The sequence below is a fragment of the Dasypus novemcinctus genome, chromosome 10 (genome assembly GCF_030445035.2).
Source record: "Dasypus novemcinctus isolate mDasNov1 chromosome 10, mDasNov1.1.hap2, whole genome shotgun sequence".
In the NCBI taxonomy this organism is placed as follows: Eukaryota; Metazoa; Chordata; class Mammalia; order Cingulata; family Dasypodidae; genus Dasypus; species Dasypus novemcinctus.
In genome coordinates, this window is record NC_080682.1 from 6,386,882 (window position 1) to 6,407,316 (window position 20,435).

Consider the following 20,435-nt stretch of genomic DNA (forward strand, 5'->3'; position numbering starts at 1 on the left):
ATGGAGCCAAACCAATCATAGCCGTGGAGCTGGAGCTACCGGGGAGCCAATAGGCGAGCGGGACGGAAAGCTGGGCGAGTCTGGGGCCGCGAGGAAGCCGCTGATGACGTTACCGCAATGTGTTGCCGGGCGACAGAAGCCGGCCCGAGCGGGGGAATTAGCTCAAATGGTAGAGCGCTCGCTTAGCATGCGAGAGGTAGCGGGATCGATGCCCGCATTCTCCACGGCTGGACTTTTACGAGGGCCTCCCTCCATCAGGAGGTCGCCCTTCTTGTCCCTGTAGTCGAGTAAAGCGGCTTTGCGGGAAAACCAGTCAAGTTGACGGGCTCGTGGCCCCGCGCCTCCCCCTTTTTGTCTCCCAAAACGCCCTTCCAGGGAAACGTTCCCAGAAAACTCACAGCCAACCCCTCACCGTGAGACCCCGACCTCGGGTCGCCCCCTCCCCGCCGTCCCCCCTCAGTGCTCTCACTGGCCACCCGCCTTGTTCTCCAAGGGCCTGGAAAGCACCCAGAGGGCAGGACTTAGGAGGCGGCCGTGCGGCGTGGGCCGGGGCGCAGCCAGGGCCCAGTCTAATGCTCGATCGCACCCGCAGGGGTGCTCAGGGGAGGGCAGGCCGCCCGTCCGAGGACAGAAAGGCTGGTGTGCCCGCTCTGTCCCGAGCCCCGTGGACAAAGGAACTCGGGGGGGGGGGTGGCCAAGTGGGGTGGGCACTCCAGAGGTCAGCCGAGACCCCCAAACAGAAAGGACAGGGCGGTGGGCGCTCGGGCCGGGCCTAGCAGAGTCTGCACAGAGCCCCCAGGGTGGGCTTTGGAGCCCTCGGGGAGGTGCACCTGGCAGGGTGAGGAACATGGCAGAAGACGAGGTGGCAGAGGTGGGCGGTGGGGCCTTTAGAACGGTGTCAGCACGTCCAAAACACCACAAGAATCCCCCATGCTCAGGCCTCGGCGGCCTGGTGGCCCGCTCTGGCCGGCTGGCTGGGTTAGGGATGGCGGCTGCAGCTCACATAGGGCCCTCTGGGTTGCTGTGAAGCTCCCTCTAAGCTGCCCCTGGGAGACCAGGCCTGGGAAACCGGGTAGAGCGGGCCCGTGGGAGTGGGGGCAGGGCCTGCCCGGAGGGCCCTGGCTGCACCCTCTGGCACCACCCGCTGCCTCTTGGGCTGTGTTGGCCAGGCAGCCTGCCCGCTGCTCGGCCTCTCCCTGCACCGGACTCCACCCTTTGCACTGGCCCCAGCTGGCCCAGGCTTCCTCCCCCTCCCTGACCAGGCCTGCAGGGACACAGGGATTCAAGGCCAGCTTGGGTTGGGTCAACCCCAGGGCGAGGAGGCTGGGTCTCTGGTGCAAACGTGTCCCCCGCCACAGCTCACCCCTTAAGCACAGCCTGTGGCTGCAGAACTGAACGGTATTATCATACCCATGTTCCAGATTTTTTTTAAAGATTTTTTTATTTATTTCTCTCCACCACCACCCCCCCAGTTGTCTGCTCTCTGTGTCCACTCGCTGTGTTCTTCTATGTCCACCTGTGTTCTTGTCAGTGGCACCAGGAATCTATGTCTCTTTGTTGCGCCTTCTTGCTGTGTCAGCTCTCTGTGCATGCAGCACATTCCTAGGCAGGCTGCACTCTTTTCTGGGTAGGGCGGCTCTCCTTATGGGGCGCGCTTCTTGTGCATGGGGCTCCCCTACACGGAGGGCACCCCTGAGTAGCACAGCACTCCTTGTGCGCATCAGCACTGCGCATGGGCCAGCTCCACACGGGTCAGGAGACCCTGGGTTTGAACCCTGGACCTCCCATGTGGTAGGCGGACACTCTTTTCAGTTGAGCTAAATCCACTTCCCTGTTCCAGATTATTGACCAAAGCCCAGAAAGCCCAGCGCGAAAAAAGTGCAGCCTGCGCAGAAGTGGCGCCGCACACAGGGAGAGCTGACGCAGCAAGATGGTGCAACAAAGAGACACAGATTCCTGGTGCCGCTGACAAGAATACAAGCAGACACAAAAGAATGCACAGTGAATGGACACAGAGAGCAGACAACTTGGGGGGTAAGGGGAGAGAAATAAATAAAAAATAAATCTTAAAAAAAAAATTCAGAAGTAGAGAATGCCCTGTACCCATCATCCAGCTAGTGCATTTGGGAGCAGACACAGGGCAGTCAAATTTTAATTCTATCCGGTAATGATCGAGCACTGCATTGTTCTTCTCGGGCTGCTGTAACAAATCACCGTCAACCTAGCAGCTTAAAAGAGGAGAACTTTATTGTCTCGCTGTTCTCCAGTCTGAAATAGAGGTGTTGGTGGCCTCTGTTCCTTCTGGCGTTTCTAAGGGAGAATCAATTCTTGTCCCTCCCCCAGCGTCTGTCGGCAGCGGGCAACCTGGGCATCCATCGGCCACCGTCTTCTCTGTCTGTCTGTCTCTCTTCTCTTCCGTCTCTTCAGACACGTGTGTCATTGGATTTCAGGCCCACCCAGTTAATCCAGGATGATCTCGTCTTGAGAGCTTTAGCTTCATTACATCTGCAAAGACCCTTTTTTGAAACAAGGTCACCTCCACAAGGTTCTGGGTGCAGCCTATCTTCTGAGGGGGGCCACGAGAAAATTCCACTTACTACTGCTGTGATTTCATAAAAGGACGTTATACCGTCCACGTACAGGCGCATAGGAAAGACTACTCAGAACACAGATAAAGATTTTAAAGTCAATCTGTCCAATTTGGGGAAAAGATGCCACATTGTCTTTCCTTTTCTCCTCTCACCAGGGCACAGTGCACTCTGGGCTGGCACTGACCCAGGCTGGCATGGGGGACACCCTGGCAGAGGACGTGCTCTAGAAGGGCTGGCGCAGGGTCGGGTGAGAGCGATTGTGGCAGGGGCAAAGGGATGGCTGGGAGTTCCAGCGGGACGGGAAACACTGACACATTTTAACACAGGAACCTAACCGCCTGTTTCTTGTCCTCTTCAGCGCCGTAAGACTCACCTGGGCTGGGGAGGAGAAGGAATTTCCCTCCCACCTAGGGAGGGCTGGTGGGTGGAGCGCCCACAGAAAGGGCAGCTGCTGGGGTTGCCGACGACCAGGCCACCACTGACCATATGGGGAAAGGAGAGAGAAGAGGGCATTTGGGTGCAAAGGAGAGGCATGGGGCTCCCCGAGGGGACAGCGAGAAGAGGAGCCAGCAGGGGCTTCCTTGGTGGGACTGCTGGCCCCCTGCTGTGAAGAGCCAGCTGGCTCGTCCACAAGAAGGCCCCCCCACCTCATTGCCCACCCCCAGCTCCCCCAGAAGCCACGTGGGTTTTGTCCCACTGCCCGGGGTGGATGCTGCCTGCAGTGCCCCTAGGAGGGCTGTCCCCAGGGCGGGGTGGGAAGAACCAACAGCCACCCTGGAGGAGGGCAGAGCCAAGGTACTGGCTCCCCTGATAGGGCTGGGGCCGGGGGGAGCCCGTAACGTGAGGGAGCGGGACCCCAGGGGACTTGGGGAGTGGTGACTGTCCCCACAGAGGGCAGGTTTGGAGGGAAAGCAGAGGCCTCTTTGGCCACTTTTGAGTAGCTCTCTAGTAACATTTATTGGACAAAAGAATGAATGAAACACTTCTAACTTTGCTTTTTATCTGAGCCTTGGTTTCCTCATCTACAAATTAGGGACCCCATCTACCTAATTGCACAATTTCAAGGTTTTTTGTTTATTTTGTGTTTTCTGTTTGGCTTAGAACACCACAGTTATTATCCCGTGTGGTGTCAGCAATTTAGAGGCAGTTTAACTGGGTGGCTCTGGTCCGCGTCCCTGGTGGGACCTGCTGTCACCAAGCGTGACTGTTTCTGTGTGAGCTACTTTCAAGGTGGTGCTCTCCCACAGCTGTGCCTAACAGGTCTCTGTTCCCCGTCCCATGGACCTCTCCGGAAGGCTGCTTGTATGTCCTCACCACACAGCAGCTGGCCTCTCTCAGAACAGATGACCTAAGAGGGCATTGTGACGTTTTCATGAACTAATCCAGGTTAACTTAAGCTCCTCATTTGAGGCCCAGCTCGGGCATAACCTCCTCCAGGAAGCCCTCCTGCCTTCCCGGCTGAACACAATGCCCACACTGAGCTCCGGGATGTCACAGACACTACACTTGCTCCACTGGTTTGGAAACTTGAGCCGGCCTCCATCCCTGGGTTTAGAGCCACTTCAGGGAGGGCCACATCTGACTAAACCTAAGCGAGCGGCAGGTGCTTGCTGAAGACTGGCAGGTTCATTTGGCTCATGGTAGAAGGCCAGCTTCCCACTGCTTGCTGGCTGCCTGGGCCGGGGAGGGACTGCGTGAGAGGCCTCTGGCCACGCAGTGGCTCAAGCCCGGGGCCAGGGCACTGGGTGCTGGGGAAGAGTGGGCAACCTTCCTCCCGGCCCATGCAGGCTGCCAGGGTTCAGCAGCCCAGGCCAGCTTTCCCCTACCCTTGCCCGGTCTCCTGGGAGGCCCCCAATGTCCAGGTGGCTGGCAGGGCCAGGGAGGGGGCTCCCCCCTCTAGGGTGCTCAGTCTGTGGCCTGCACTTGAACGAGCACCTCGGGGCACGTGGCCCAACCTGAAGGGTCTGGAATCCCAAGTTCTTGGGGGGCCGTGAGTCCCCGTGAGGCAGCTCTGGGTTAAAACCTAGCATTAGGGGGGGCAGGTGTAGCTCAGTGGTTCAGTTCCTGCTTCCCATGTACCAGGTCCTGGGTTTGAACCCAATACCTCCTAAGAAAAATAAATAAAACTGGCATGGGGACTCAACCGGCCACTGGGCCTGGAAGCTCTGCAGTGTGACCTTGGGCGAGCTCCGTCACAGCCTCCGTTTACCAAGGACCAACAGTGTGTGGCCACCGAGGTTTCAGGGCAGGACAGCAGGAGGGGCTCTGATGCCCAGCGCCATCAGGATGGGCAGCAGTGCCAGGCGGCACGCACAGCGGTCAGGCCATGGCCAGGACCGTCCCAAGCCTGGTGTGTGGTCTGCAGGACCCAGGTACAAAACGCAAAAGCCGGGTCTCGTTCAAAAATCAGCAGGAACCTCCAGACGGTGACGGCAGAGCGTCGAGCCAGGCACGGGCCCTCCCTGACCGCACAGGGCGCAGGCCCTGCCTGGGGTGGGCAGGACGGCTGCTAGCGGAAACGTCCGCCTCTGCCCAGGGAGCTCTCAGCCCTGCCCGCGGGAACGTGGCAAGGCGACGGCCACGCCAGGACGGGATGCCACCCTCACGGCGGGTGAGACGCCCTCTCGGGCCTTTCTACTCAAACGCGCGCACACGGCAGGAGAGGATGTCAGTTAACGTTTAAAAAAATTAAATTTATAAATATTTTCTCCGCTGTACAAAGTGCTTCCAGCCCCACCCACCCCGTCACTGTTCACATTTCTTGTGTTTTTAAAATCCCAACTATATTTGTTTTTTTTTAAGTCATAAAATATATTTTTTCTTTGTTCATATTTAAAAATATTTACAGGGGCCGAGAGAGGCCGGGGCGCCCCAGCCGCGGTCAGGACGAGTCCGTGCAGGGGGACGGGGGCGGCGGGAAAAGGTGGAAGTAGCTCCTCTCGGTGGCGGGCGACGGCGGGCAGCTGTCCTCTGCCGACAGGTACTGGCTGTGGGGCGTGGGCGGGGGCGGGTAGGGGTCTGAGTCGGAGTTCAAGTCCAGGTAGTACTTGCTGGCCTTCCAGCGGCTGGCGCTGTAGTCGCTGTCGCACACGTCCGTGCTGCAGGGCGTGGTCGGGGGCACCATGCCGCGGATAATGTAGGGCCTGCAGGGCGCAGGGAGAGAGAGAAGGGGGACCTTGATTTGGGCCTGCCCGCCCACATGCCCACCCCCGCGGGCTCGGGGCCCGGGAGCCGGAGAGGAAAGGTGTGTCCGTCAGCAAGCACGAGCTGCGCAACAAGGCGGGTGGACCCGGGACCCACGCCCGCCGTGGCCTGGGCATGTCCTGAGCCTCCAGAGCAGGCGTGCCCGCACACACCCCGCAGGGCGGACGAGGAACGAGCACATCCACATCAAGCCCGGGCCTGGCCCAGGCGCGGGCAAAGGTCACTTTTGTGCAGAGAGCAGCCTGGGGCGGGGGAGCGGATTTGGCCCAACGGATGGAGCATCCGCCTACCACATGGGAGGCCCAGGGTTCAAACCCAGGGCCTCCTGACCCGCGATGAGCTGGCCCTCACGCAGTACTGATGCACGGAAGGAGTGCCGTGCCACGCAGGGGTGTCCCCACATGCAAGGAGTGTGCCCCACAAGGAGAGGCGCCCAGTGCGAAAAAAGTGCAGCCTGCCCAGGAATGGCGCCACATACAGAGAGAGCTGATGCAGCAAGATGATGCAACAAAGAGAGACACAGATTCCTGGTGCCGCTGACAAGAATTCAAGTGGACACAGAAGAACACGCAGGGAATGGACACAGAGAGCAGACAACAGGGGGAGCAGGGAGGGGAGAAATAAATAACAAATCTTTAAAAAAAAAAAAAAAAGGCCACGGGGGCCCCGGCAGGACAGCCTCGGGCAGTCGCCCTCACCACCCTCAGCTGATGAAACGGTTCCCCTTTCAAAAGGGGGCTGGGAGGACTGAATGAGATCCTGTGTAGAAAGTGCCAGAAACAGCGCCCTTCTCAAGGAAGTGCTCGGCAGCCGCTGTAGTCTGATGCCAGGAGGCGCCTCCCACCCGCCCCTCGCCCCCAGGTGCCTCCTGCACCCAGAGGCAGCCCAGAACCCGAGGTCAGACTGGTGGACCGAAGCCAGTGCCGTGGCGTGTGCAGGAGCCCGGGGCCTGGCTGCAGCTGGGCGCACAGGGGGCTAGAAGGCGGAGCAGCACCCCAGGGCCTGCTGGGGGGTGCGGTGCTGAGAAAGGCGCAGCCTGAGGTTAGAGGCAGGCAGGGACCCCCAGGGACTGCGAGGTAAGACGGTGTCAGAGGTGTGGGTGGGAGCCGCCCCTGCCGAGGCTGCCTGTTGGCACACCTGGGTGCTGATGACAGCCCGGGGCAGCCGAGGTGGGAGATGTGGCCACATGTCGAGGCACTAGGGAGCCACTGCACCCTTGCTGGGGAGGGGCTGGGGGTGAAGTCTGCCTCCACCCACGCCTGCGAGGTCCCTCTGAGCCCGTCCAGGCCGCCCGCCGCAGGAAGGAGAAGGCGAGGCGCCTGCCACCAGGAATTCCCAGGAACTGCCACTAGAGGGCAGGTGGCGCCATGCTCAGGGACCTGGGGGGTGCTCCAGGGCTCCAGCAGTGAGGAGGGGGCCTCAGCCTCCAGCCCCAGGCAGACCAGGGGGTATCACAGACCTGAGGTCTGTGCAGGCCTGGGCCCACCCCCCACCTGCCCTTGGACTCAGGCTCGCCTGGGGATGGGCGCCGCCGTGCTCCTGGGGTGTGAGCCCTGGTGGCCGAGACCACTGGGTGAAAAGGTGGGGAGGTGGGCCGGCTCTGAACCAGGCTCTGGGCATAGGCCAGCCCACCCCCTAGGTCCCACTTCTCGCCAACATTCTCAAATGCCCTCTCCCCACCCCGGGCGGTGGGGCCGTGACCCCCAGTGTGGGCAACCTGGAGGGTGCAGGGTGGGCTGAAAAGACCACGGTGGGATGTGAGCATGGAGGGCCACCATAACTGCTCACGTGTAACTGGGGCACGCCAGGCGCCGGCAAGGGAGCGTGGACAGCCACCGTAACTGCTCACCCATAACCGGGGCCCGGGGCACGCCAGGCGCCACGGCCAGCATTCCACATCCGCATTTGGTCTTTGCAAGGACACGGCACCAAGAGGGGGAGCCGCCGCCAGGTCCCACAGCGGCATTCAAACCACGCGGCCAGGCAGGGAGCCCCAGGCCTTCGCCCCACGCCTCGGCCTCCCGCGGGCAGCAGGCGGCGGCTGGACCGCCACGCCCAAAGGCCTGCCCGGGCTGTGGGGGGCTGGCTGCCCCTTACGGGTGAGAACACCTCTGGTGGCATTCAGGGCCACGGCTCAAGGGCCACGTCTGCCACGATATGTCCCGGCTTACGAAACACCCCATAGCTTCTCAAGCCCATCAGGCTCCACCTGGAGTCTGAACCCCCCCTGCAGGCCAGGTTGGGTGCCTCTGGGGAGACGGCCTGGCGTGGCTGGGAAAGGGCAGCGGGGCCAGGAGAGGCCAGGCCGGGCCCAGAGCAGGCCAGGGCCGCCTCTCCCTCCATTTCCTCATCCGTGGAATGGGCGCGGCGCCTCCTCCACCCACGCGCCGTCTGGCCCACGGGCGGCCACGGCACGCCGAGGGCCGGCAGGGACACCTTACCTGTACGGCCTGGTGGCAGCGGGAATGCTGGAAGGGTAGAACATCTCCACGTTGTACAAGGAGGGGTCCGTGGCTGGGGACGGCGGAGGGTTCAGGATCTGGGGAGTGCAAAGGCAGAGGGGCGCCGGGCCTGAGCTCGCCGGTGCCTCCCGCCCCCCTCTGCCTCCTGCCCCCCTCGTGGCGGTTCTGGGCTAAGCTGACGCTTCCCTTCCTGGGACCCCCTCCTCTCTGGTTCCGGGTTAGGGTTGCCGAGACACGGGAGGCGACGCGGCAGCCACCGCGCCCGGAGGGTGGCCGCCGGGGTGCATTCCCGCCCACTCCCCGCGGGCTGGCCCCACTGGCCAATAGTGACCCCAGGCCCAGAGGCTCAGCGCGACTCAGAGACGGGGCTCCCAAGGCGCCGCCGCCTTCCGCCACCCCTGCACCTGCTCCAGGCCCCCCTGATGGGCCCCACCCCGCCCCCAGCAGAAGGTCTTGCTTCCGGATGCCCCCGCCAGACCTGGCATGCCCACCCGCACCCGCGCCCGGGGAGCCTCCTGCGGGACTTTGCCCCCAACTCCCCACGGCCTCGGGCCTGCCTCTCTGCTCCCGCCGTCGAACGGAGTCTAACTCCTGGAGAACGGGCCTCATCCCTGACGCTCAGGGGTCCTGCTTCCCAGCTCCAACCCTGACTGAGGCAACGGGGGGCCCAGGCCGAGGGCAGGGCTGCAGCCCGGCCGCCAGCTCAGGAGAAGGCACCCCCCCCGAGGGACTGTGCCGCCACGTGCCCCAAAACCAAGGCGATCAATCCACTAATCCACCACGCGCTTGACGTCCCGCGGGCCAGGGTCACACGGCCCTACACGACCCCACGCGGCAGCCCTGCAGGGGATGGGGAGCCCCGGGGCCCAGACCCCCGTCCAGCTCTGCACCTTCCCCAGCTGCCCTGCGGTCCCCCTCAGCCGTCACTGCGGGGTCACCTCTGATCCTCCCACAAGCGTCCAGGCCCTGCCCCCCAAAGGTTCACCCGGCCACGGCCCCGTGGGCTCCCCGCGCCCCACAGCCGAAGGGAATGGGCTGTCGCCACGTGCCCCAAGGACCCCACCCACGGCACGCTCCCTGGTGAGGGGCCCCGCCTCTGGGCCTCAGTTTACCCCGCTCTGAGACAGAGCTGAAAAGACCCGCTTCGTGGGCTGGCTGACGATGGGCGGGTAACGGCCCCCTCGGGGAGCAGCCTGGCCTTCTCCTCATTCTGGGGAGGGTCCTCTTCGGCCCGGCCACCCTGGGGGCACGGCCTCAGGCTTTCACCCGCAGGTGGGAGGCGCTCATTCAGAGAGCAGGGCACAACCCATACGGGAGGGACCCCGCAGCTGCCCCCGGCCTGGGGGTCCCTCTCCCACATCTGCCAGCGGACCCGACTGGACCAGCTGCTCTCCTCTCCCGCGCCCCCCCCTCCCGACACCCCTCACATCTGCCCTGGGGACAGGAAGGCAAGGAGGGCTGTGGAGATGGCTTCCCCAATACGCCAGTGGCCAGATTTCCAGGACGTTCTGCCAGGGCAGCACCTCGGCAGCTTTTGGCCATCCGGTGAGCCCCGGCTGTGCCCGCTCCGAGTCTGGCTCTCGGCCCAGGACTGCTGTGTTCTTTAGGGGTCTCCTGAGCCATCCCAGGGCCCCTTAGTAGCCCTGTCCATCGAGCTTTCCCTGTTCAAATCACCCTGTGGCTTCTGTCTCAAGCTGGGCCCTGTGACGGGTACACCGACGCCATCAGCAGACAAGTGCTCGGCCGCCTCCCTCGCGCAGACGCCTGGTGACAGCCCAGGAGGATCAGAGATTCAACACGAAACATGAAAGCACGAGAACAACAAGGAAGAGAATAGGGCAGGATGCTGACGTTCGTGCTCAGAGCAGGCAAGCTCTTCCTGAGCACGACCGAAACAACAAAAACCCAGACTCCGTGAAATAAAAGGTCGAGAATGCCACTAGGTGAGCGGTAAACATAACCATTACATGAATCAGAAAACAAAAAAACCGGGAGAAAGTATTTTCATACGTGTTCCAGGCAAAGGGTTGATTTCCTTAATTACAGCCAGCACCGTCTACGTCTACATCTCGAGAAATCGAACAAATCCGTGAAAAGAATGCCAGGAACCAAACAGATATGGGACACAGTCAGGTCCTGCCAAGAAAACGAAACTACAGAGGTTCTTAAAACATGCAGAAAGGTGCCCGACGTTGTGACAAAGCAAGCCGGCACCGTGCACCTCTCTACCCTAATCGGGCTGGCGGAAGGAAGGTGGAGGAGCTGTGCCCCCGCTGCAGCCCCGGCCGGCGGGAAGAGGGGCTGGCCGTCAGATGACAGCCCTTCACGCCTGCACCCTTTCTCCCTGCAGCCCCCCACGCACGCGGGAAGGGGCGTCGTGCCACGCCATTGTCCTAATAGCACTGGAAACGGCCATGACACTCGCCACCGTGGACCTGGCCACACCATTAACCGGGGCAACGGTGCCCTGCGGAAGGAGTGGCATGGACGGTCCTGCTGCCTACAGATAGAATGATCCAGAAGCCCTTGTTTCCTGAGCCTCCTCATCTGCAATATGGGGAAGGCGACAGGCCCATCAGGGCGCAGGGTGAGGACGAGGGCGGCACGCGTGGACGCTCAGAGCTGAGCTGGAGCCCCACAGTGCTACGTAAACGGCGGCTTCTATGGCGCGTCGGGCAAGAGCGGGGCCCGGGGCGAGTCCCCTGGTGCTACTGTTTGGGCTTTAAAAAAGGCCGTTTTTGTGTGATCTATATATCTTTTAAAAATAAGTAAAAAACATATTGAAAAAAAAAGGGCGTGCAAAACCGGGGAGATGGAAGGCCGGAGGAGCGTTATCGACGTCAGTTTCCCGGTTGCGACGTCGTCCTACAGCCAGGAAAGACCTGACGGCCGGGGAAGCCAGGGACGGGCAAAAGGAGTCCCTCTGAGTTATCTCTTGCAACTGTGCGTTAGTTGACAATCACCTCAAAACAAAAAGGATTCTCCTGGCTGGGAAAATAAAACACACACGCGTGTGTATCTCCACACATCCAGACCACGAGGCGCCCGCCATGGGCTGAGCTGCCAGGGAGGGGCCTGTCTTTTCACGGAGACTCTTCGCCTGCTTTAGGATTTTGTACCACAGGCGTGAGGGCGCGGTACACACAGTTGCCTTAGCCCGGCGGGCTGGTGCGGGCCCTCGCCCATCTGACAAGATTCCCTGCAGCTGCCGGGGAAAGAGAATGCGGTTTCCTGAGCATCCGGAGACGGCGCTGGGGAAGGGGTGCATCCTGGGAAAGCCTGGCCACGTGGGGCAGCTGAGAGCCAGGGGACAGTGGGAGTAGGGGAGGGGGAGGTGGCAGGTGTTCTGGACCGCAGGCCCTGGTCTCCTCTGTCCCCAGCACGGCCAGTTCCAGGGCCTTCTGCGCCGCCGCTCTCTTCCCGGGAGCCGAAACAGCAGCTCAGCCGGGCGCCTTCCTGCCGGGGGCCTGCGAGGCCAGGCCGGATAAGGCAAGCACGGCCCCAGGACGGGAGGGACAGGCTCCTGCCACGGGGGGCTTCCTGGAGGGACCCCAGAGAAAGCTCGAGGGACTGTCCTCACTGTGGAAGTGCACCCAGCCGTGGGAAGTGGGCTTTGGAAGAATCAGAGCAAGCAGACTGCAGTCACCCCAACTCTGACGGCCCCAGGCTCTCATCCATGCAGCAAGCTCCCCTGCTTCAAACTGGGGCGAGGCTCTAGGAAACAGGGGGCCTCCCCAGCCGGCCTGGTGGGTGCCAGCAGGCCCATGGGCCCCTCGCCCCGCCGGGGCTGCCCAGAGCCAGGGTGGGCGCCCGAGCCACAGAAAGCATTCCGCGTCCGTCGGTCCTTCGGGAACAATCCCTGTGTTTCCCGGGGCCCAGCGAGGCCTCAGGTGGGAAGCAGGGCGTTCCCGGTGGGGCCTGGGCAAAGCAGGCCCCTCGCACACAGGGCGAGCACTGAGGACAGGAGGGGGGGTGAGTTCGCCTCCTTGCACGTTTACGGGGTCTCCAGTTCACCCAGCGAACAAGGACTGCCCTTCTCTAAGCAGAAAACAGCCACGAAAGAAAACCGGGGTCTGGAGCGGAAGGAAACTGAACACCCACGTCCTCCTCCGAGGTGGACGGTTAACCATCCTAGAAATCCCGAGTCACAGGCCAGCTCCCAGGTGGACCACCTGTGCTGACCGGGCGGGCACAGGGTGGTGGGAGGGGCCTGCCGCGCCCCTGGCCGCGCCCGCACCGCACTCACGGGAGGGTAGAGCGTGGCCTTGGTGCTGGACGAGCTGCTGGACGAGGCCCCGGTGACGTGGTTCCGGTCGTAGAGGGGCACCCCGCCCCGGCCCCCCATCAGGCTCACGGAGCTCATCATGGACTTGCCGCAGGAGATACCTGGGGGGGGGGACAAGGCAGGCTGGGGAGCTGGGCCACCCGGCCAGGGCAGCCCCCAGACCCCTCGGCCCCTGCCGCCCGCGGGGCACCAGGCGCAGTGGCCGGACCCCGACCGAGACGCATCCCTGCCGCCCGCAGGCCTGGCCTGGCCTCAGGTCGGGGCCCCGTGAGCTCTTGGGGTCTGCACCTCCCAGAGGGGCCCCTATGGGCGCTGTGGGGGGACCAGGGAGGGCCTCAGCCCCGGGCCACCTGGCACAGGCAGGACCAGGTCCTCCGGGGCTGCTGGACAACAAAGCTGCTGCCACCACAGCCTCCAGGGGCTCCTGTGACCCCCGAGCACCCCGCCCCAAGGAGAATCAGGTCACATCTGAGGGTAGCTGTCAGGGTCCAGGGCTGGGCAGGGGCCGGCCAGTGCCCAGGGAGCCCCGGGCTGTGGGGGCACCTTCCGGCTCAGCCCTGACCGACCCTCCTTCTAAGGCCAGTGGGATGCTGCCCCACGATGGGGCACCCCCGGGCCCCCACACGTCACCTCCAGGGTCAGCGTCCCTCACGAACCAGAGCAGGCGGGAAGCACAAGGCTGCTCAGCCACGAGTCCCACTGAGTTCAGGACAAAGCCAGTGGCCGCGGGCAGCAGGTTGCTGGCTTTCTGTTTGTTTGTTTTTTTAAGATTTATTTTTTCTTTCTTTCTCTCCCCTTCCCCCGAGTTGTCTGCTCTCTGTGTCCATTCACTGTGTGTTCTTCTGCGTCTGCTTGCATTATCTGGTGGAAATGGGAAACTGCAACTCTTTTTTGTTGCGTCATCTTGCTACGTCAGCTCTCCGTGTGTGCGGCGCCATTCCTGGGCAGGTTGAACTTTCTTTCGCGCTGGGTGGCTCTCCTTACGGGGCGCACTCCTTGCGCGTGGGGTCCCCTACACGGGGACACCCCTGCGTGGCACGACACTCCTTGTGCGCATCAGCACTGCGCATGGGCCAGCTCCACACGGGCCAGGAGGCCCTGGGTTTGAACCCTGGACCCTCCATATGGTAGACGGACACTCTATCCATTGAACCGCATCCACTTCCCTCACTGGCTTTTCAGAGAGCCTGGTGCCCCACCTCCGTGTCGAGAGGATATGCCCCCCGTGACATCAAAGGCCAGGGCAGCGACCGGTCCCCACACCCCCGACACCCAAGAACAGGCGCAGCCGGCAGGCCTCCGTGCTGAGGAGGATTCTGATGCCAGACGCAGGCTCAGCCGCAGAGCCCGGGGCTGTGATGGATGGGTGGGGCCTGCCATGGGCACGAGGGGCCGCGGGAGCGGTATCGGGCCCACCGACCCACATCCCACCCAGGCTCCCCCCCACCCCAACCGCCCCGGCTCTGCCCAAGGCCCTTACCTGTGAAGGGACCGTGCTGGGAGCCGCCCGGGGCTATGAAATTGAGGGGCACGTGGGGGGTCCCGCTGACGTACTCGTGGGGGAAGGGCCCGCTGGCCCCCGCGTAGCGCTGGCACACCACGCGCTGGCACACGAAGTAGACACCGCCCATGACGAAGAGCGAGAGGATGATGCCGATGACGGGCCCGATGGCGCTGCTGTGGGCCGGGCTGTCGTCCGAGGGGGGCTTGGTGATTTCTGCCAGGGAGAGGACAGCAGGGGACGGGTGGCGTCACCCCGAGGGCTGGGCCTCCTGCCAGGTGCGTGGCAGGGGCCCGGGTGGGGCTGGCTTTGCCTGGGGGGGCCCAGAACCTGCTACCAGAGGGCGAGAAGGTGGGAGAGACGCCCCCCTCACGCCCCCTGGTGGCTCCCCCACCAGGCAGACGCCGCCTCCCCGCACACGCCTGGCTGGCCGTCCCCAGTGGCCCCCAGCAGCGTCTCCTCCAGCACCAGGGGCTCCTGTCCAAGCCGGCCGAAGCCCCTTCCCCCTGCCCCTGAGCCGGGCCGGGCGGCAACCTGGACTCCTGACAACCACTGACGGCCGGGACGCGGGAGCCGGGCCGGGGGGCCTGGCCCAGCACCAGGACGGGCCCTGCCCACTGGGGGGAACCCTGCCTCCGTGCTTCCGTCCCAGGGAGCCCCGTGCCCCCCATTCCCAGCTGGGATGCCCCATCGCTCACATGGCCTCTCACCTCCCTTCTGAGCTCCCGTTGTCCCCAAAGCGCAACCTCACTGCTGCCACCTCCGGGAAGGCTTCCCTGCCTGCCTCGCTCCCCGAAGCACAGTGCCCCTCGTTCCCGTACACACAACCCCCCGGGCCCTACACCTGCGCCCCCGGGGTACAACCAGCAACTCACCACACATGAGCTCGTCAGAGCCGTCGATGCAGTCGGGGAAGGAGTCGCACTGCTGCTTGATGAGGACGCACTGGCCGCTGGCGCAGCGGAACTGGTTGGGCAGGCAGACGGCTGCGGGCAGAGGGCGACGCTCAGGGCCCGGTGCGCGCGGAGGAGGCCCGGGGGGCACCGCAGGCCCAGAGCACCCAACGCCAGCTGGTGGTACAACAGGTGCTCGCAGGCCCCACTGAGACCCAGTGAGGAAGTTGGGTTTCGAACACAGAGCAAGCATCGGGGTGCTCCCCCAGACCAGCTCGTGGGCGCACACCGAGTCGGCTTCACCCCCCCCCTGCCCCGAGTCCTGGCAGTCCCCCTGCCCCAGCGGGGATGCAGGGGCACCACGCAGCCCCGCACAGGCCCGCTGGGTTACGGGGGAGGCTTGCCCCAGGAGCCGGCTTCCTCAGGTGAGGGCGGGTGCTGCGCTCGACTAGGAGGGCAGAGGCAGCCGGCGAGGGGCCGGGACGATGCGGCCCCGAGGAGGACGAAGAGGCGGGGAAAGGGCGCCTGGACTGCTGCTGCCTTCTCCTCCCCATGGCTGCCAGGCCTGGAAGGAGCCGCGGCGCCATCAGGAGGACCCGGGGGCCCGGGCTCAGCCCTCCCCAGCCCGGCCTCCCGTCCATCACCATCTGAGCTCCCCCCCGCCCTGCCCCAGGAGCCCTGCACCAGGGGTGGGAGAGCAGGCACCCCTGACCTGCACGGGGTGGGGGGGCCTCTAAAGCAGCACCAAGCCTGCAGCCTTCCACGTTTAGAGAGGGAGCAGGGAGGGAACATCACAGTCACGGTCTAATAAGAAACCTGCTGGTCACAGTGGGCCCAGGACGCCTAAACAAATCCCTTTGTAACCCAGTGGGTCACCAGAAACCAGTGAGGGGGAAAGGGACGTGACGCGGAAGCCAGCACCGCCTGCAGGGTTGGGAACTTGCCACGGCCCGAGTCCTGGGAGCCTCCAGCAGAAGGCTAGACTGGCCGCGGGTTCCTGCGAAGACCCGGGGGGTAAGGCAGCGGCTCTCACGGGGCCTTCAGGCCACACGGCCTGGCAGGGGGCTCTGCCCGCAGGCTTCTCCTCCTTGGGCCTAAAACTCGCTTCCCGGCCTCCCACGCTGGAAAGGAGCGGGGTTTCCCCGCCGGCGGAGGCCGCACAGGCCCAGCCCGCGCCTGAGCCCCGTCCAAGAGCGGGGGGGCACGCTCTGCGCTGTGGCTCCCCCTCGCCCCGGGCGGCCAGCGCGGCGGCGCTCACTGTCACAGTCGGCCTCATCCGAGCGGTCCTGGCAGTCGGCCTCTCCGTCGCAGCGCAGGCGCAGGTCCACGCACTGGCCGTGCCCGCAGGGGAACTGGGCGGCCGAGCACACGGGGCAGCCCTCCTCGTCGCTGCGGTCGTCGCACTCGGGGAAGCCGTCGCAGCGCCAGGCGCCGGGGATGCAGTCGATCTCCCCCGTGGCACAGGCAAACTGGTCGGGTGAGCACGTGGGCGGCTCTGAGTGGGGGACAGAACACAGAGTCACAGGCTGCCCGGGGAGGGGGGGCAAACCAGGAAAGGGACCCCCTGGGGTCCACCACGTGCCCTGAGCCCCGGGCACGGCGTCCACACCCGCCATCGCCGCCATCACCCGTTCGGCGTCCCATCTCCAGCGACCAGCAGGCATATAAAGCCACGTGTCCCAAAAGCCAGGAGTCTTTCAAATCCGGCAGGAAAAGGGGGGGCTGCCTGGGCACCGAAGCTTCCGGCGGCAGCGAGAAGGCGCTGAGGCCGGCGGCACAGCCCTGATGGCTGAGCAGCAGGCAGGGCCCATCCGGGCACCGGCAAAGCCTCCGGGGACCCAGCCCTGTCCCTCCTGGCTGGAGACGTGCCCCTGCGGCCCGGGCCATGCGCAGCCCACGCGTGTGCACGAGCCTGGCGTGGCTCAGGCCCCCCTGGAGAGTGGGAGGGCGGGGAAGTGCTTGGGGCACGTCCCCCTCCGAGGGACAAGCCTGGGCACCCTGCTGTGGCGCAGACACCGCCGGCCTGCAGCCAGCCGTCCGGGGCTAAGGAGGGCACCACGGGGGCACCCCCAGGGGCAGCGGTGGGGGTACGATGGGGGTAGGCTCCCCCACATGAGGGCACTGAGCTGGGAGGGCCGGGGACCCGGGGCCAGGCCACCTCCTGCTGGGGTGACCACGGCCAGTCACCAGGGAAAGCCGAGCACTGGGCGGTGCAGCCCTCCATCCACTCACCACACCAGGAGGGGACAGGACACGGTGCAGGGTCATGGGACAGAGGCCAGAAGAATAGGCATGAGGACACCTGACCCCATCCCCCAAGGGCTCACAGAGGAGGAGGGGAGAGGCACAGGCCAGGTCCCAGGGGACACGAGACAGAGGAGAGGAAGCGCCTGGGGCTCCCCTGGGTGACCCAAAACTGCCACGCCCGCCACCACCCCCGTGACAAACACCAGCTGGCGTTCCCAGGCACCTCAGCGGTGGCTGTCCCCACCAGGGCATGGCCAGGCAGGTGCTCATAACACCCCCAGTTCACAGCTGAGGGGGCAGAGGCTAGAGCAGTCAAGTGGTGGGGCGGGTCACGTGGCAGAGCTGGGATTCGAACCCAGGTCTTACCCCCCCCCCAAGATTTATTTTTTATTTATTTCTCTTCCCTCCTCTCCCCACGCTGTCTGCTCTCTGTGTCCATTCGCTGTGTGTTCTTCTGTGCCCGCTTTTATTCTTGTCAGCAGCACTGGGAATCTGTGTCTCATTTTGTTGCGTCATCTTGCTGCATCAGCTCTCCGAGTGTGCAGTGCCACTCCTGCGCTGGCTGTGCTTTCTTCGCACCGGGCATTTCTCCTGTGAGGCGCACACTCCTTGCACGTGGGGCTCCCCTACGTGGGGACACTCCTGTGTGGCACGGCACTCCTTGTGCGCATCAGCACTGCGTGTGGACCAGCTCCACTCAGGTCAGGAGGCCCTGGGTTTGAACCCTGGACATCCCATGTGGTAGGCGGACGCTCTGTCAGTTGGGCCAAATCTGCTTCCCAAACCCAGGTCTCTCTGATCCTCCGTTCCACGTCCCTGACCACCCCCCACACCGCCGCAGGGAAGGACAACGAGGAGAAACAGACAAATCCACTGCCGGAGCTGGCGCTTCCACACCGTCAATGGCTGGCAGACCTGGCAGGCAGAGAGCGGCCGAGAGGGCTCTGAAGGCCTCGCCAGCACCGCCGGCCGCTCGGAGCTGACCTGCTCCACCCAGCGGCCACAGGAGCCACCCTCAGCACGTTTACGAGAACAGACACGCATCCTCTGCCCTCAGACCACGACAGAATTCAACTAGAGATCAGTGACACAAAGAGAGCCGGAGCATCTCCACCGGCATGGAGGTTAAATAACACACTTCTCAATAACACACAGGTCAAAGAAACCTCAGGAGAAATGGAGAACTATTTTGAACTAAATGAAAACAAGAGCGCAACTTATCGGGAACAGGTATAGCTCAGTGGTTGAGCGCTGCTCCCATGTAGGAGGGCCTGGGATGAATCCCTGATACCTCCTAAAAAAAGTGCAACTTATCAAAATCTGAGGAGGGCAGCGGATGTGGCTCAAACGACTGGGCTTCCGCCTACCACATGGGAGGTCCCGGGTTCAGTTCCCGGTGCCTCCTGGAGAAGGTGAGCTGGCACAACAGGCAGGCGCGGCAAGCTGATACAACAAAAGAGATGCAAAGAGGAAAGACAATGAGAGACACAACAAACAAAGGAGCTGAGGTGGCTCAGGTGATTGAGCGCCTCTCTTCCACATGGGAGGTCCCAGGTTCAGTTCCCGGTGCCTCCTAAAGAGAAGATGAGCAGACACAGAGAGCACACAGCAAATGGACACTGAGAGCAGAAAGCGAGTACAAACAACGAGGGGGGTGGATAAATAAAGAAAATAAATCTTAAAAAAAAAAAAAAAAAACCTGTGGAATGCAGGAGAATTAGGGAAGATGGCAGGGAAGATGCTCCAGAACTCAGGCCTTCCACCGGAACAGCCAATAAATAGGCAGGAGCTGTCTGAAGCACTGCACAGCATCCAGCGAGCAGCAGAGGGAGGAGCTGGTAAGGTGCGGTAAAGACCACACTTTTTGGAGGTTACCCGCCTCCGCCCTCCACTGTGAGGCAGGCTGCCATGGGATCTGGCCTCTGCCTAGCCTGCCGGTGACAAAAAAAGGACACAAAAGTCCTCTTTGCCAAGATGAGAGGTGGGCAAGGCCGATAACCGATCGCAGCTTTTACTAGCGGCTTTAGGTAGCTGGGGAGCTCTGAGAGCAGCCGCTGAACCACCTGCCCCAGATAAAGGCAGCGCCGAAGAGCCTTCAAAACACTACACTCCTCAGGGCTGCCGGGGACAGTTCACCCAGGGCTCACACTTGCCGGGCGGGCCGTGAACTCAGCTTTGGGGAGCCCTGAGGACCCTGGCCCGCCCCCCCCCCCCCCCCCCCCCGCCCCCGTTCCTGTCCCCAGGGCAGTCTGGAGCCACACTGTGACCCTTCGTGGGCCCCTGGCCCTGTTTCAGCTGGGAGAGACTGACCTGGGAAATTCCGCTCCAGTGTGTCCCCACTCCCGGAATTTGCCCTCCGGGTGAAAGCAGCTTGTGAAAACAAAAGGGGTGTAAGAAACTACAAGGGTGGATGGCCTGGGGCAAAGGATCTCCTGCTGTAAACACCCGGGAGAGGCAGGTCTGTCTCCTGGGGAACAGAGAAGGCATCCAAACTCTGTAAGCAGAGGCACTCTTGAGCAAGGAAGCCCAGGCCATGAGAACATGCTGCAGGCCCAGGAAAGGCAGGGCGGACCCTGCATTCTACGTGTGCCTGGGCCAGACCTGACAGGAGAACTGAAGCGCAAGTCACTCTGGTTACAAAATCAAGAAACAGACATCTCGGGGAGTAAATTCCTGTGATGGTTAGGCTATTGTGTCCACTCGGCCAGGTAACTGTGCCCAGTTATTTGGTCAAGCAAGCACTAGGCTAACTGTAATTCAAAGGCATTTTATGGACTTTAATCACCATTGACTACTACAGTGGTAAATCATAGATAGCTGATTACAATGACATCAATCAGGGAGACTGCCATCAGCAATGAGTGATGCTTTGAACGTCATAAAAGGGGAAGTGATTCCATTATTAAGAGAGAATTTCCAGCTCATCTTTGGACAGCCAACATCTCCCAGAACTCATCAAGAACCTTCACTGGACTTTCACTGGAGCCCGGGTTGCAGCCTGCCTGCAGAACCTGGACTTGTGCATGCCCGCGGTCACATGAGAGACTCTTATAAAATCACATACTATTGACAGATACCTCTTGTTGACTCTGTTTCCCAAGAGCACCCCTGACTATTTACTGAATTTGGTACCAAGGAGTGGGGAAGTGCACTGCAATTTCCGAAATGCTGGAACAGTTTTATTAATGGGGAAGGGGTATTTTTGGGAGGAATTTTGAGAGGCTTGATGGAAAAGGCCTAGATCACTTTGAA

At 62.7% G+C, this 20,435-nt stretch overlaps 1 protein-coding gene and 1 non-coding gene across 2 annotated transcripts in view; one reads left to right on the top strand and one right to left on the bottom strand.

Moving 5' to 3' along the window:
• The first annotated feature begins 151 nt into the window (after window positions 1-151).
• Window positions 152-224, top strand: TRNAA-AGC (transfer RNA alanine (anticodon AGC)). Its single transcript has one exon. It is a non-coding gene; the product is annotated as a tRNA-Ala (tRNA).
• Window positions 225-5,263: 5,039 nt separating this feature from the next.
• Window positions 5,264-20,435, bottom strand: part of LRP5 (LDL receptor related protein 5) — a 124,813-nt gene continuing 109,641 nt past the window's right edge. The window contains exons 18-23 of the mRNA XM_058305069.1: window positions 16,195-16,431; window positions 14,919-15,029; window positions 14,023-14,259; window positions 12,504-12,643; window positions 8,237-8,334; window positions 5,264-5,734 (exon numbers count right to left, since the gene is read on the bottom strand). Of these exons, the coding sequence (XP_058161052.1) occupies window positions 5,473-5,734; window positions 8,237-8,334; window positions 12,504-12,643; window positions 14,023-14,259; window positions 14,919-15,029; window positions 16,195-16,431 (1,085 nt within the window). The 3' untranslated portion in view covers window positions 5,264-5,472. The remainder of the gene's footprint in view (window positions 5,735-8,236; window positions 8,335-12,503; window positions 12,644-14,022; window positions 14,260-14,918; window positions 15,030-16,194; window positions 16,432-20,435) is intronic.